At 42.2% G+C, this 14393-nt stretch overlaps 1 protein-coding gene across 2 annotated transcripts; it reads right to left on the bottom strand.

The window, feature by feature from the left end:
- Positions 1 to 6: 6 nt before the first annotated feature.
- On the bottom strand, positions 7 to 14234 carry LOC125295567 (protein FAM83G-like). Of its 2 annotated transcripts, none has more exons than XM_048244887.1 (6): positions 13711 to 14234; positions 8117 to 8284; positions 6025 to 6146; positions 4637 to 5889; positions 4360 to 4425; positions 7 to 2347 (listed from the first exon to the last, which is right to left on the bottom strand). In XM_048244887.1, the coding sequence occupies exons 1-5, from the start codon at positions 14176 to 14178 to the stop codon at positions 4376 to 4378; spliced, it is 2061 nt and encodes a 686-aa protein (XP_048100844.1). In that variant the 5' UTR covers positions 14179 to 14234; the 3' UTR covers positions 7 to 2347; positions 4360 to 4375. The 2 variants fall into 2 exon arrangements, with proteins under 2 accessions (XP_048100844.1, XP_048100843.1); XM_048244886.1 differs by having other exon boundaries at positions 4375 to 4425.
- Positions 14235 to 14393: the final 159 nt, after the last annotated feature.

Below are 14393 nucleotides of genomic sequence, written 5' to 3'. Positions count from 1 at the left end.
CACAGTCAGAGTCTGAACTGATACATGTGTATTATTTCTCAGCATTCAATGATGAAGGCTAACTAAAATAAAGTAAACTCTAAAGTAAACTGTAACTAAAATGCTCTTCTGCCAATGAAGCCACATGCCATGTCTAAGTGTAACAACATAGACAGCAACACAAATCTCATCATACTTCAAAAAAATTAAACTAAACACAATGAAACATTTTGTTATGCTACTTCAGTCCATAGAAATTAAACATTGCAGTACAATTAATGGGCACACATGCTACCTAACCACTAAGGCCGCTGTTGTGCTAGAAAGCTAGCACACATGCAGAATACCATACTGGAATAACAGAGGAGAGGTGACCAGCAGAGGAGGCTGCAGTCAGATGATAACAAATGACTGACTGAATCATGCCTGGAGCTGCTTTATGAGCTCACACACACACACACACACACTGTTCCAGAAAACCATATTTCTGAACTACTGAACTTGTAAACTCCAAACTGTTTACATTTCACATCTTTCTTTCTTGCTATTAGCATACATTGCATTCACACCTGTGTGCGTGTGTGCATGCACTGTAGTGCATTAAGTGTGAAGCAAATGTGAGTGCGTGACAGAGGTGGGCTGAATCTGCGGTGAGTGTGCTTGAGCTCTCGTCTTCCTGTGTTTGCGTGTCACTTCCTCCCCTCATCCTGCTAGGGTCTCTATTTCTGTGTCAGCATGAAGAAAGGTGGTGGGCCAGGGCTGGGTGGAGTGGGGTGGGGGGTCTTGAAAAGATTTGCTGAACCTCTGCACTCCCCAAACTGTGGGTGATTGTGAGAAAAAAAAGACAGAAAAAGAAAAAAAGAAAAGAAAATCTTGCCTGCAGATACAAGCTACTTCTCACATGCAGACAGGCTCCACTGACATGCAATACTACCAAAAATCTCAAGGAGTAGACCAGAATAGTCGCAGACTGTATTTTACACTGGGAGGGTGTAGATGACTGCTTTATTTTTTTGCTGTTTCATATGGATTTCACCTGCACTCAACACACACACACACACACACACACACACACACACACACACACACACACACACAAACACAGATCTAACACCACCTCTCTGATCCCATCAGCTGTGTGTGGTCAGCTTTTTATATTATGTTCTTATTATGAAATTTGCACTAAGTTGTTTTCTGCAGTCTTTTTACTGCTTTTAATTCCTACAAAGTTTGGAGGACTGACAACTGACAAAGTGGAATAATAGCTTTTCAAGTATTTCTTTCATAATAATGTCTGGAAGAGATAAACAAATAAATATGTATCATAAATGAATGCATTTACTAAGATGGAAATAAGAATTAGTGACAATGCATTATTTGTAAAAAAAACATACAAATGAAGTTAAGAAAGTGAAAAAACAATAACAAATAAAAAAGAAAACAAAAACACACAATGTCACAGTGCACAAAAAAGCCAGCAAGTACTATCTGTGCTACCTAACTGACAAGGCTAAATTAACACGAGTTCCTTAAGAGCATGTTTTTTCATCCAGGACCGTACACAAATTTACACCTACATACAAACAGCCTTCTAAAGGCTGTAAACCCTTGGCAAACTCGCCTGACGGTGTATTTCAAGTAGGTGGTTAAGTGACAGATGTGGGTAAGTTAACCCAGAGGAAGTGGTAAACCTCCCAATAGAAGTGCCCTTTGGCTTCGTTTAGTTTGGAGATTGAAGGTTTGCCACTACACCACCTACTTGGAATCATGGCCTGGAGTTTCAAGGACTTTAGCCACAAAATCCAGTGTGGTAGACCTGTTGACCTGTCTTAAAGCTACAGACTGTGATTCTAATCCAATACATTTTTAGTCACATTCGTCTGAATTTCTGCCCTCTAGCTGTCCACTCTGTGTGTGTTGTCATGGTGTTCACAGTCTAGGCTCTTTAAACGCGAAAACAAACACAGTGGCTCGGACTGATAATAAACCAAAAACTATTTCAGCCAATGCTGCAACAACGTTGCTTCAAAAAAAGAGAAAAAAGCAGGGAACGAAGAGGTGTAATTTGATTGGCTAATCAAATATCAACAGCCTTTTGCTAGGATTGCGGACTCTGCTTTTAATGCTTATGGTGCCATTTAAAAGCACGTTGGTCTCAGTCCATTCACTGCTGTGAAGTAGCAGGCATCAGCGTGGCCTGCTGGGAGCGGTCACTGGGAAGTGATCAAAGGGAAGGTCAAAGGGCAACCACAGCACTGCCCTCCCTAACCTGAGGGAGCAGTAGGTCGCAGCTTTGCGTTGCGGGCCTTCACACAGTCATGTTGAAAAATGGAGGGATTACAACAAACAGGTCAGATTGACACCATCCCTGCAAAGAGAAAGAGAGAGAAGGGTGAGGGTCTCTGAGATACACAGGAAATAAGCACTTCTAATGTGAATACCACTTCCTGCAAGTGCTATTAATATTAGAAAATAACCTGAAGTGTGGTCCACCACCAAGTGAAGTGAGCAAGACAAAGATTGATACTGTAACTAGTGTAACATTTCATTGGCAAGTTCCCTAAGTTGGTCATCTTTGCTCTGCTAATTTTGTTTCCTTGTTCACACTGTCAGTTCACACTGACACACTTGTTTCACCTTTCACCCTTTCACCCTTGAGTATTCACACTTGAGAAATTGCTAATGCATATGTTGTTGCTATAATAGGCTATATTCAGTTAAATGGGGGGTCATCCATACTGTATGTTCCCAGGGTCCTGTGTTCCCCAGATTAATATGGTAGATAATGGGAACATGAAAAAGGGTTCTATGTTTCCCAGTTAGAGGGTCCTACGTATGTTCCCTGTCTTTCTTATGGATTTGTGCTTATTTTGTCAGACAAATAAAGATGAACTGAAAAATAATGTTTTTAACAATAACATTTTATTTGTAAGAATTTTTTTTGACCTAGAACATGAAAGATTTTGTTATTTTTAGAGACCAACTCACCCATGACAATGTTTAGTTATGGTGTATAGTATATGTGTAAGGGATAATGGATGACACAGCGTTTGGTTCACAGAAAGAAATACACTTTTGAGGTGGTAAAATGGCCCCGACGCGCCAGCAGGGGGACGTTACACCTCGTAAGTTCAAACAAACACTGTGGAGTCCATCATCCCCCTTATACCACTGTTGTCACTTGCGTTGTGTTCATTTGCTGTTATAATTAAAACGTTTTAATAGCTAAAACTGTCTTGTTTGTAGAACTAGAAGTAGTTGTAGAACTACTTATTTCAGCCACATATCAACTAATTTCACAACTTGCAGGACAAACTGCCGTTGCTGGTTCAAAATGGATGGTTGCTATGGCCAAAGGCCAGTCATTAGTTCCATCTCTCCCATTGTCAAGCGGGTATAATATATCCCAGGATTCTGATTAACCTTATCTTTCTTAGCCTACTGCCATGTAACGTCTGTACAGCTCTGACGCAACATTTTATTATACATTATTATTATACGTTAAGAGTAATACGGCCAAAAAACTGGAGCTACTTCATAGGTCTGCAGGTCTGCAAATAACCTATGGTTATTACACGTTCTAAAGAATGCATGACAGTGGGAAATTCAACCAAGCAGTTGTGTGTGTATATATATCCTGACCCGAACATAATAGAAGGGTCCCTGAACCCTCAAAGATTTAACTGATATCCATTGATAAGTGATTGAGTTTGAGGCTGTTAGGGTTCAACATGCTAATAACAGTTAGGGTTCAACATGCTAATAACAGGAATGGGACATCACCTGTGATATATTGTTAAATTAATGACACCAAAAATGTGTAGCCTCCCTTTTGATAACCCTGAGTTTCACGTCACAACATTATGATTTGTTATTAATTATCTTGGGTAAAGTGCATAAATGCCGACTTAGGGAAAGGGCACGGAAAGGGTGAGAGTGAGCCCTCATGGACTTCACAATCACAGTGGGACAGCCCTAAGCCCTCACAGACTTTGATGGGAATGTGCATTACATCAAAGTCTGTGAGGGGGGACATTGAGATTTAGCCACTCTGTGTTAGCAGAAAATTGATCTGGGGAACATAGGACCCTGGGATCACATAACCTTGGGAACATAGGACCCTGGGATCACAGAACCTTGGGAACATAGGACCCTAGGAACATAGGACCTTGGGAACATAGGACCCTGGGAACATATGACCCTGGGAACATAGATATGCTCCTGTTAAATGGCTAGCAACGACCCATTGTTGCAAAAAACGTAATCTTCAAAGTCTATTTTTAAAGCAATGCTGGTTTATTCTACATGGGTGAATACAACTACAGTATCACAAAAACACAGCTGAGCTGCTAAAACACAATGCAATTACTGTTATGTCACCTTGAGTGTTCTGACCTTAGGACTGAATGCAGTTCTTCTTGTGGTGTTTCCTATGGCCTTTGTAGCCTATGGGATAACACAGATGACAAATGGACATGAATCATCCATTTACATTTGAGACACACCTTCATAACCTTCACAAGCAATTTACCCTTAACACGCATTGAGGAGAACACTGGCTCATAACATGTCTGAGGATTCATAGTCAGTTTCACACATAAAATTACTATAAAACTGACTAACCGATGAAACATATAAGTGTAATAAGTATACTCACCATCTTCTTCACCCATGTTAAGAGATTGAAGAGACAAAGTCCTTGGACCAAGTTTGGAAGACTTCTTGTGATTAAACTTCAACAGGGATGGTTTGGCATGAATGTCAAAGGTGTCCTCAGCTTCTTCTATGCCATTAGACACGGCGGCACTAGGGACATGATGGTGGCCATTTACTTTTTTTATAATATCTGCTGTGCTGTGATCCATTGGTGTAGCATCTTTGCGTGGAATGGGGTTTTTATAGTTGGTAACATGATTAGATCTAGCATAACTGCCTTGATTGAGGGTTTCAGTGTCTGTGCGGCAATTGCCCAATCTGGCCTCTACTCTCAGATGGGCAGGTTGGGTGTCCATATGGTTAGTGGCTGGGTTTGCATTCCAGTTGTGGTTGCGTTCTAACATCTTGCTATTGTACGGATAAAGAGTTTTCGCATCTGTAATGTGATTGGCTGTGTTACAGTCCTTGCTCAGGTTGTCGATTCTCTCATCTGTGTTGTGATTGGCTACATGGTTGGTTGTGACTGTGTCTGGGTCCTGGTTTACATGGGCAGTTTGAGCTTCTGTGTTATGATTGGCTGTCTTTGTGTCTTTGCTGAGGCCGTCTGCTTGAGTATGAGAACCGCCCATCTTGTTCTTGAGGAACTGTCTGAACGAGCTGCGTTGCTTCTTCCCTCCGAAGGGGGAAGTCACACTCGGTTCCGCCTTTCCCTCCTCCTCTATGGGTCTCGAGGAAGCGGGCAGCGGCGATGTGGAGTCCTTGTCCAGATGCTCGTCGCTGGCCATTTTGGCCTGCTGGAACTTCTTCTGAAGGGCCTTCACTGCCACCGTGTCGACCTCCACAGTGTCCTTGATGGAGGACAGGTCCTGGAGGGACCCTGTGAAGAGGGACCCCCCAAGGCTGTTGCCCACGACCAGTGAGTACTTGGGGTTGTGGTACTTGTGCATGGGCACCTTGAAATTCGCAGGGTTCGAGTCCCCGACGGGCATCTGGAAGCGAGAGGTGGACAGCTTGGAAGTCTGGGAGCGTACAGAAGCAGGCGCTGCCGCCGCCACCACCGTCGCCACTTCCTCTGCTGTGGTCTTGCGTACGGGCGCAGCCGCTGGGGGCTTGTTGATGTGGAACTCGCTGTACAGGTCCACCTCCTGGGACGCGGCGTACAGCTCGCGGAAGTCTCCGTCGTAGAAGTCCACCACGTGGCCCGTCATGACGGTGATCATGTTACGGTCCATGCGGGAGGAACTCCATGTGAAGCTGCGCACGCACACACACATAAACACACACACACACACAAACAATAGAGGGGATGAATTATGTAATGTGTCTGGGAGGAAGTGGTGACAGAGAAAACAAATGACAAAGGAGGAGGAGAGGGTGATGAAGACTGACCTGTAGGAGCCGAACATGACTTTTTCTCCGTCCACCAGCATGTACTTGGAGCACAGGGAGCCTGAGAGTTTGCCGGAGGACAGAGGGAAACCGAAGCCCTGCAGTGTCCTCACCCGGAGATTCTGAGAGAAATAGAGAGAGAGAGGGAGAAAGAGAGAAGGAGAGACAGAGACAGAGTGAGCAACAGAAAGAGACAGAGTGAGAGAGAGAGAGAATGAGAGAGATGACAGAGACAGAGAGAAAGTGAGAGAAAGAGAGAGTGAGAGAGATGACAGAGATAGAGAGAGAGTGAGAGAGAGATGACAGAGATAGAGAGAGTGAGAGAGAGAGAGAGGACAGAGAGAGAGAGAGAGAGGGAGATAAGTTGGAATGAGTGGGAGAGGAAGAAAATGAGAATTATGCTGTTTTAATAGCAATGTCTGAGTCACTGATTAATCATGACGTGGCTGTTATGCTTTCATGCTTCTCCTCTCGCTCCCTCCTCCTCTTGGACACACACAGATGGATAAAGAGTTTTGTTTTTTCTGTAGGAGCATACAGCATTACAACCCTTTTGACAATAACCAACACCAAAAACTGGCATTTAGAACAGTGTGAAAACAGTGGCAGTGCAGCGGCATACCATCATCAGGCACCAGTTTTGTGTATTAAAGCAAACACAAAAGGTTAAAATGGCGCTGTTTTATTGATTCACTGGCGTTGTTTATGTAGGTGTGTCGCCACACAAAAGGAGTGAGTGAGCAAGCAAGAAGTGGCATTAACCAGGAACATGTTGAGGAAGGCCAAGCTATGAATTGCTGTGCAACAAACATAAGGCTGTTTAATCTCTCTGACCTTTTCTTCTAAACCCACACATTCACGGCACACCCTTGCAACATCACTGGTAACACACCAGTACAAGTCAGAGCGGAAAGACGTGCAGGTCGTAAGCTTCAGAAAAATGTGACAAGTTGAGATGGGAGAGGGGACGGGGACACTGCATGGAAGAAAAAGTCAGTAGTGAGGCAGAGCTCATTTGAGGACGAGGTTTGCGAGCGGCACACATAGCTTTCCCCTCCGCGCACCTGAGAGGGAGAAAGCTCCGGTTACTCTTGTTTCATTGTTCTTAAACTTGCTGAAATACCTCCCTTCAGTAACCCACAAAGAGCCAATGTTGCCATCAATTTTTTTTTCAGTTCCACAGGCACCATGTTGTTAGTTGTTAGAAAGCTAAGTAGGCCAGACTTGTGGGATTGTTGTCCTAAAGTCATTTCGGGAGACGGTTAAAGCAAAAGTTAAGAAATAAAGCGTGAGAATATACAGGATTATGGATGTTCTAAATGCTTCATGATATTGGAGATATTTAATATAAAGAGCTTAAAGGGTTTAATCAAGGTGTCATCAACTAACATTAATATGGTGGTTCATGTTGAAAGGATATTAATTTATATTAACTCAATTAACATATATAGCATATATACACATAATTCATCTTTGTTGTAATTCATGTTTTAATTGACTAAAGACATAACATTGGTTAAATAACCTAAATGAGAAATGTAATTGATTGGACTGCATAAACAACCAATAAACAAACTAGCATTTATCAAGCATTTATCAAACTAGCATTTAACAAGCATTTATCATTTACTAGTTTGCTAGCATTTATCAAACTAGCATTTAACAAGCATTTATCATTTACTAGTTTGTTAATGCATGGATTGTGGAATGCTGTCTACTGAAGCAAAGTTTCATCACTAGGCTACAGATCATCAACATTAAAAAGTGCAGTGTTTCAACATCACTGGCTACCTATTACAAGCTTGTACAAGTGATCACACTCACATGCTCTATCTTGCAGATTTATGAAACAATTTATGAAAGATTTATGAAGTCAAGCCTGCCTGAGACTGACTTTCTTCATGTCAATGGCATCTCTCTTTTTAATGACAGAGGGATGTCAGTAAGCAACCCAGTTAGACGAGCCAATCCCCTCAGGGCTACCAGAGAGGACAACCAACCAGCTAAATGGGTTCACTGTCCACTTGCCATCTCCCAGACACAAAGATGTATAAAAGCAGCACATATTGGGGATCAGGTGTGGGTGACCTACCCGCAGGGCGAGGGCAGAGAGTGACAGACGACTCATCATGTCCAGGAAGTCGGGCAGCCCCTGGGCCTCCAGCAGGATGTAGACGGCAACTCCGCGTCGTGACCCCGCGTCCACCAGGTCCTGTAGGATCAGCAGGTCTGTCAGGTGGTCCATCACAACGGCCACCACCTACTCAACAAACAGTGGAGAGCAGTGAGCGAGGAGGGAACTTGGTGTGGTAGAGAATGTCATTAGTCACTAAAGAATAAGCACTATTCCATCTAGCTAGACAGATGTTATCTACCCATGGAGCATATGTATTTAAACCTACACTGTGACATGACTGAGCTTTGATCTATTGATAATTATGTAAGTGAGAGTGTTTGAACATTGAAACTACATACGTTCTGGAAGCCAGAGGAATGACTACAGGTGGATTTCATTCATATGTCACATCACGTATGAGATACTACAGTGCGCTATCACCCATTTACACCCATAATATACTCATTTCATATATCACTCATTTTTATCCTTGGTTTTGGTGATACTCATCAGACCATCAAATGTTACTTATATAACATATGTAATGACTTACATTCTGTTGCAGAAAACCCGAACAGCTATGGTTAATTTATCATTTTGCCTTTTTCAGAGGTATCAGTGATCTCAGCCTCTGGAAGATACCTCCTGCCCTAATCCTCACTACACAACTAATCTGCGTCCTGTTAAAGGTTTCGTCTAATTAAGGGGAGTTCTTCTTTGATACTGACACCATGTGTATACTCGGGCAGGTTTATTCATCGATTTCCTCCAAAGCACAGAGTACTTTGCTAATACTAATGGTACTTTCATACAGTACTTAAGTAACAGAGGAGGAGTTTTGTTCAACAACTAGCAAGCTAACTACCTACATGGTTTGCAGTAAAGTGTGAAACTCCTAGAATAGCACAATAGTCATGGGCTTGCTAGCATGCTAACTGGTGTTGGCAAAATAGGAGATTACATTCTGGAGAAGCTTCTCTCACATCTTCACAGGGTCTCCTGTCCTGGACCACAAAACTACATATGCAGCGCATGACCTGGTGGGTTAAACTGTTCTTAACATGACCATAATGATGCATTGATGATACCTAAACTGTAGTTCCCTGCAGTCACCAGGCATAAAAACAGAATGTTAGAATGTTTATAAACTGATAGGTGGAAAGAGAGAGAGAGAGAGAGGGAGGGATGGAGAGAGAGAGAGCATATGTTTTTAGGACCTCAGGCTGAGGTTGAGTTGTACATGTCCACACTTGACCGACTTGTATTCTAGTTATCTATCCAGTCATCCTGTTCTTCCTTTATGGGGTTACTGAAACTAAGGAACATGTATGATACTGAGGACAATTGTTCTATGTTTCTGTGTCACATGTACCACTGGCACTACTTCACTTCAGACAAAGCTGTATGTAAATGAGTAACACAAGACTTAGTATTGGACTTTATAGTGCTAACACGATGCAACTTAAACAAGCCTTCTTTGCAATGAAATACTGCTGAGGAAATATGAGTATTCTGAAACTATTCTGAAGATGTTTTCTGAACAATCGGAGGAAACAGTGTATGTTTATGTCTATATTTCTCAGCAGATGCTGAGACGGTACAGTATTCAGCACATGGCAAAGGTGCATCTGAGCTAGAGCTAAAATAACTAGGGTAACAATGTAGGCCGGGATGCACTAATGTTAAAACTCCCAATTCAACACAGTAACATAGCATAGTCAAAGTGTGTCATTAAATGGTCATCACTCTACTCAAGTATGAAATCTCACAAACTCATCAAACTGTAGCTGAACTGATAGCAATGAATCAGAGACTTTCTAATGTGGAGACACAGCACTCAAAAAATACTTCATAGAAATGCATGGGGCAAGTTTGTCACGCTAATATGGCCATTGTCTACGCATATCCCACCCCTTCCTCGGCAAAACGTCGACATGTGAATACATTGAGCCAATCATGTGGTGTAATGTGAATACATTGAGCCAATCATATGGTGTGTTGTGAAGACATCGTGTAAATCATGTGTTGTGATCTCGCCACTGGAGCAAGATTGGTGTCGTGAAGCCTTGCGCACGCGCATTTCTGCCGAAATGGATGCCCGACGAGTGCCCAAAAAGCGTTGTCAAATGGCCGCCGAGTGGAGGGACTTGCCTAAAAGGACTTTGAGTGAATGTCAAGGTCAGCAGATTGACTTGTGTGATACACTCTCTGTACCAAAACAGATCTGGATGTTGAGTAAATAATGTAAGCGTGTTATCTGTATCTGTAATAAGATCCAAATACTAATCTTGTACCATACATCATCACACACACACAGACTAACACCCGCACTTATTATCATATCTGACCTCTATTTTTCAATAATTCACAAAAAAAGGAAAATTGTTACATGTGATTTCCAACACTGTGAAAAGCCTCACTACTATCAGTATCCACCCTCTACAGTCATATCAGTACAACTGTCATATTCCGGAAGAGCCCTATCAAAAGTCAAGAACCTTTGAGGAAAGATAACAGTGTAGTCTACACACAGTCTTCATATCTAACATCGAACATAGCTCTGCAAACACATATATGCAGCAAAATTTGCTTTGTAAACAAAAAATCACATGATTCATACGAACAGGTTTTATGAATGTTCATGCATCATGACTGTTGTAATTGTTTTAAACAAAGTGTCATTTGTTTAAATATATGATTAATAGTAAGGCAATCCATGGTATGTTTATGGCACGTTATATCATTGTCATAATAAAGACATCCCAATAACTTGACATCAAAAATGAAAAGAGCTATATAAATTCAATGTGTTGTTCTTGAATTCACATTCACAAAGGCTTCTTAATGTTCTTCACAGGTATCATGTCATGGTTATGACAGTGTCATGTCTGTCTTATGCACACCCCTGCAAATAAAGTATTTCCCAATAGTCTACAGTTGGCTGGTTTGCATATCAGCACACATCCTGTTTCATTCAAAGGAGGCTGCCTCAGGCGGCCTTAACATCCAAGCTTCACTTTCCTGTCGAATAATTTTTCACCAGCAGCATGAGCTTGTGCAATACTGCATGTGTGTAGCCTACACTTGAATATAAGGTTAACCACAATGATCATTTCACAGTGTAACATCTTGTCCACCAGGCAGCGTGAAGCCCACCTGTGAACCTGACTCATGCACAGAGACCAAGTGCTTTATACTCTCAACTTGTGTGTAACATCTCATGGCCAGGCAGACCCCATGGTTATAACGAATAACCCTGCTGCTATACAAAGCCACGGTGAGTCTTTCATCACAGTACATACAGGTTTTGGTATGACTAAAAATGCTTGTGCTGACTCAGCAACAGCAAAGCTAAAGGCAAAAATGTTGTTCAACTGACCTGACACAGCGTTTTAATAAAAAAATGTCAGAGCCACAACAAAGCAGAGAAAGGAGCAAAATATGTTAGATATGCTCCATTAACAAAGATGTGCCCTGAGCATTGAGTTATTGCAACTGCTAGGTGTGTGCACAAAGTATCTCACAAGTCTCTGTTGCAGACAGAAGCAAAGAAAAAGCCTCAAGTCACAGCACAGTGTAAGGTGTGAGCCAATGAGGAAAAACAAGTTCTCGACAAGGGTAAGTGGTTCTGAAAGTTTCAATTAACTATCACTATTTATAGTGAAACAGAAAACAGCAAGCTATTGGTGTGGGGGCGGGGAGTGTGTGTGTGTGTGTGCACCCTCGAGCAGTTGCAAGCACTCCCGGAAAAAAATGGGGAAACCATTTACCATTTCTCAATAACTGGAGGAGTATCCATTGGAAATGGGAATCATTCATTCCTCGCATAATCAAAATATAGGACAATGACAAGAGGGTGGTGACAGATGCAGTGAGCCACAGCAATTAAATCCCTTCTGTCCATGTTTATGAGTGGCTCTGTTCAACGAGGTCTCTGTCTGAACCCTCTGGTCTGATCACTGTTCCAGCTTTACATGAAACAAGTAGAGATCATTTTGTCCCACTCATTTGATCCAAAATGTTCATAGATAATAAGGGTACCGCAGGCCATGTCGTTAGGCTGTTAACAGGTGATTGAACATTTGGTACTACCACTACGCTGTTCAAATACAGGGTGACTATAGAGTATAGATATTCAAATATCTGTTGCTATATAAATAAAGAATGTTAGCAATACTTTTATTGTAGGGAGCTTATTGAAAGTGCTAGTTGGGTCTGATAGAGAGAGAAAGCCCCAGTGAAAGTGATAGCCTTGTGCATGTGGGGGAAGAGTGGGGGAGGTGGGGGAGATGCCTTACAGCCACAAAGGCCTAGCATGTTTTCGTGCCAGATGCACGCAACTATGTGTGAGTATGGTGTGTGTGTGTGTGAGAGAGAGAGAGATCGAGAGAGAAAGAGAGAGAGAGAGAGAGACAGAGAGAGAGAGAGAGAGAACCTGTTCTGATGATTAATGCAACTTGGCATTTAAGACACAACAAGTTAATATTCTCATGAAATGTGATGCCCAGACCTGTAAAGGCACGTTTGCACCCTGCTCACTTTTGTCCCACTCAAGATCCCACTTCATGCATGAAAGTCTAGGCTTCTCTATGAAAGCGTACATTTCTGACTTACCAATTTCAACCATGAGATTAGATATTGAGAAACAACATTCTCTCAAAAGATTGTATTCCAAAAAAGGATAAGTCACCAAAGTTGTAAAGTGGTTTTAAACTGGTCATATGATAACCATCAAGTCATAAATAACTTCTAGAGCTCCATCAGGACCCCTCTTCTACTGCAATTTTTACCCCCCCCACTTTGCACAAATAGGCTGACACCAGACATAATTTCACTGCATTTCTTACTTCCGGTAACTATATGCATGTGACAATAAACTTCCTTGTTTCCTTGTATCCTTGTATCAAACACTACAAAGCGTCCGTTTTCATGATGGATATCAATAGATTAAGTTATCTAAGTCTATGTACATTGAGGCCTTGGTATATCTATATTAGCCAGTCTGAAAATCTAAAGTCTAAATCATGGTGGGTCTTCTACTGATGTTGGGGACTGATAGACTGATAGTCTTTTCAGAAAATTAGAATTGAAATTAGGTAGGGCTATCAAGGCTTTTATGAATGGCAGAACTGAACGCGGCAGAGCATTCGGCGGCAGTTCGACGCAGAGACAAGGAGTTCTGTATCTCACAGCATCACATGACAAACAGTAAGCAGAGATGGCCAACTAGGTCACCAAAATCCACAATCTTTATTACAGATGAGCTCCAACTCGTTAACAACGTCAACATGAATGACGCGCTCTCTAACGCATTCAGACCAACAACTCAGGTCTTGTTCAGACCTACAGCTAAAACAAGCCTAATCACGCAAAAAGGGAAAGAATGATGACAAAAAGCGTAACTGCCAAAACTACCAACTGAGACTATTTAACTTCATAAGATGGTGTTGGTAAATATCATTCACATAATGAACTCAAAGAATCCTAGATAACAAATGTTTCGAAAGGCAAAATAATGTTCCAAGAATCCTGCAAGTACAAATAGGCTGTACACATAATGTTGCAAATACCTTGTTAGCCTCTTGAATAAGTCTCCGAACCACTTCTTTGATATGGGGGCTTTTATCTTTAGGGGGGTGAGTGTACACTGATGCCCGTGTCACCCCTTTATAGTATCCACTGTTCGGCCATCCGATATCCAACGAGGGGACTTCTGCATCAGAGAGCTGGGGCCAGTACGTGGAATGGACACCGGAGTCCGCGTTAGAGTTGGATGGTGACTTACTGTCACACATCTCTGAATCGCTCTCCACTTCATATTCGCTAAAAGTATTTCGAATGCACCTAATTTCACGAGCGGACAAAAAGTCTTTAATGTTGTCCTTCTTAAGCCGCAATTTAAAGGCCTCATCGCCATTTTTCAATAACTGCTCTAGCGCGGCCCTCTGCTCTTCGCTGTAGTAAAACTCCGGCTTGGACTCCGGGATCTTTTCATTTACATGGTCATCATCCAAACACATAAGCTGGGACTCGGCCATAGCAGCAGTCCTCTAGGCCTATAATAAAAACAGATTCTCTCCCGCACCCGGAAGCTCACCGCTTACCCCTTACCTGTTTGAATCAGGTGTGCTAGTGACATGGGTATTTAGATACGATGCGAGGGGAGGAGTCAATGGAAGTATTTTTCAAATGAGCAGTTAGAAATCCATGTTGTCAGATGATAGCCTTCCCATTCAGTTGCATTTCAAACAGG

The sequence above is a fragment of the Alosa alosa genome, chromosome 6 (genome assembly GCF_017589495.1).
Source record: "Alosa alosa isolate M-15738 ecotype Scorff River chromosome 6, AALO_Geno_1.1, whole genome shotgun sequence".
Classification (NCBI taxonomy): domain Eukaryota; kingdom Metazoa; phylum Chordata; class Actinopteri; order Clupeiformes; family Clupeidae; genus Alosa; species Alosa alosa.
The sequence above is the reverse complement of the archived record's forward strand: the minus strand, read 5'-3'. Positions and strand labels throughout refer to the sequence as shown.

What these genes read in the sequence shown, in the direction of transcription:
- LOC125295567 (XM_048244887.1), bottom strand. Translation starts at nt 14,178, where the DNA reads ATGGCCGAGTCCCAGCTTATGTGTTTGGATGATGACCATGTAAATGAA. An exon ending in TCTCTGCCCTCGCCCTGCGG is followed by an intron (nt 6,147 to 8,116) that starts GTAGGTCACCCA and finishes TATTTCTCTCAG; the next exon opens with AATCTCCGGGTGAGGACACT. An exon ending in GTCATGTTCGGCTCCTACAG is followed by an intron (nt 5,890 to 6,024) that starts GTCAGTCTTCAT and finishes GTGCGTGCGCAG; the next exon opens with CTTCACATGGAGTTCCTCCC.